We start from the raw sequence: 1,916 nt of genomic DNA on the forward strand, positions 1-1,916 counted from the left end.
CCTAAGTTTTTTTGATTCCTATTAATTATAAAGATTTTCTTTGTCTTGCACAAAAGCCTGAATTTTCCTCAAACAATCCTGTCATCTGATTCTTGTTGTTTACAAACAATCAAAATAATTCTTTAAATTTTGGGTAATTATTTTGGCTACAATACTCAGAGGAATGTGGGCATTGTGGAGTGGATTGGAAGCAGGGGATGCTACAAGGATCAATTAATTTTGGGAAAGCAAATGGAATATATAGCTGGTAGACCTGAAAGTCGTCTGTGAGGGCAAAGATAGATGTCTTCAACATCTTATTTAAAAATCATTAGGTGATGACATTCACAATTGACTATCAATGAAAAATGAGCACAAATTAAAAAACAAAAGGAGGAAACTATTTGGAAATAATATTTTTAAATTGCAACTGAATGAACTAGTGCGGGATAATGTTTATATCACTAATATGTCTGCTGGTGGATCAAAGTTCGACATTGCCTGTGCTAACTTTGCCGAGATAACAGACACAGACACTGCATTAGCCATGTTCTATCTGCAGGACGTGGACTGGGATTTAGAGGTATGTACAAACTATGAGTACCACCAGAGGGCACTTAATAATTACTTCCGAACAACCAAGAACGACTCCCCATCCCAAAATAGGTGACATTTCGTTAATATAGTAAAGAATATATTTAAAGGTAATGTCTTGGAATATCCAGGGACTTGAAACTCGCAGTCTTCGCCTAAGAACTCTCGAGGTTGCCCGAATAATATCTGAGTATTTTCTTGCCTAACACTCTCAGGGGCTCTTTCGATGTTGTCATGTTACAGGAAGTGGTTCCAGCCACTCTCGACATTCTACAAAATGTTATGAAGGACAGTTATTCCATCCATTCCTCCCCAACTGCTCTATATTTCACTGCCACTCTTCTTCGTCGAGAAACAGCAAGGCTAGTTGATTTCCAAGTCAAAGAGTTTGAGGGAAGTCGAATGGGAAGAGGTCTTCTACAAACCCGAGCTCGTTTTGAGGGGTTTTGGGGGGCGTGAAATTCTTTTTTATAACACTCACCTGGAGAGTTGTCGACAGTTCTCTGCAGAGAGAAAGTCTCAACTAAAAATGTCTTTTAATTTTCTCAACTCAGCCGATTCTGGTATTTTGGCCGGAGACTTGAATTTGAACGACAAGGAGGTGGTGATGTGCCTTATATTCGTAGGTGGCAGCCATTGGTGGTGTCCCCGATGGACTAGTTGATGTGTGGGAGGCGACAGGAGGCAGGAAGGAGACGATGCATACGTGGGACACTACTCGAAATCACAATTTGAGGTGTAGCTATGCTTGTAGGAAACGGATGGACAGAATGTACTTAAAAAGTGATTTACTGACACCTATTCACTTTGAATTGGTGGGTTTGGAGATCGTGCCTAACACTCAACTGTTTCCCAGCGATCACTGGGGGATTGTTGCACATTTTGTTCTTTAAATTTTCTTTTGAATGTTTATTAATATGATAATTTGCTTGTCGACACTTTGCTAGCTTGTACAATATTCTCATGTTATTGCGAAGCATGGGAAGCCTTTTGTAAGAATATCCTCAATGATGAGGTCCTTAAATCCTACACGCCAAAAAATTTAAGAAAATATTTTCTTGATTTTGGTTAAAATAAACAACTAAGATATCCCCGACTTACACGATTAAGTGCTTAAAACCTTCCCACCAAAAAAATTTTAAAAAATTCCTTTTCAAATTTGACTTTGACAGAATGTGGAAATAGAAGATTGCCGACTTTAAATAAAGTGTGCAATGAACAGATTTTTAAAAAACCTTGACAGTTATAACAACATTAACACAATTGACAGCGCTTTTAGCTGTTTTGATGTAACCCTATTCTAACACCTGTTGATAAACGATGTTCATTGTCCGTCTTTCCTT

General features: G+C 38.2%; 1 protein-coding gene across 1 annotated transcript; it reads left to right on the forward strand.

Annotated features, from left to right (window-relative positions):
* The first annotated feature begins 448 nt into the window (after nt 1-448).
* Nucleotides 449-1,466, forward strand: LOC115232108 (tyrosyl-DNA phosphodiesterase 2-like). Its single transcript, XM_029801972.1, has 2 exons — nt 449-562; nt 1,200-1,466. Exons 1-2 carry the CDS (start codon nt 449-451, stop codon nt 1,464-1,466), a joined length of 381 nt encoding a protein of 126 aa, XP_029657832.1.
* The last annotated feature ends 450 nt before the right edge of the window (nt 1,467-1,916 follow it).

Source organism: Octopus sinensis, unplaced genomic scaffold (assembly GCF_006345805.1).
Source record: "Octopus sinensis unplaced genomic scaffold, ASM634580v1 Contig19321, whole genome shotgun sequence".
In the NCBI taxonomy this organism is placed as follows: Eukaryota; Metazoa; Mollusca; class Cephalopoda; order Octopoda; family Octopodidae; genus Octopus; species Octopus sinensis.

Bases quoted from the DNA above. Each gene is read 5' to 3' on its own strand.
- LOC115232108 (XM_029801972.1), top strand. From the start codon at position 449: ATGTCTGCTGGTGGATCAAAGTTCGACATTGCCTGTGCTAACTTTGCC. The intron at 563-1,199 runs GTATGTACAAAC...TTATATTCGTAG, and splicing joins ACGTGGACTGGGATTTAGAG to GTGGCAGCCATTGGTGGTGT.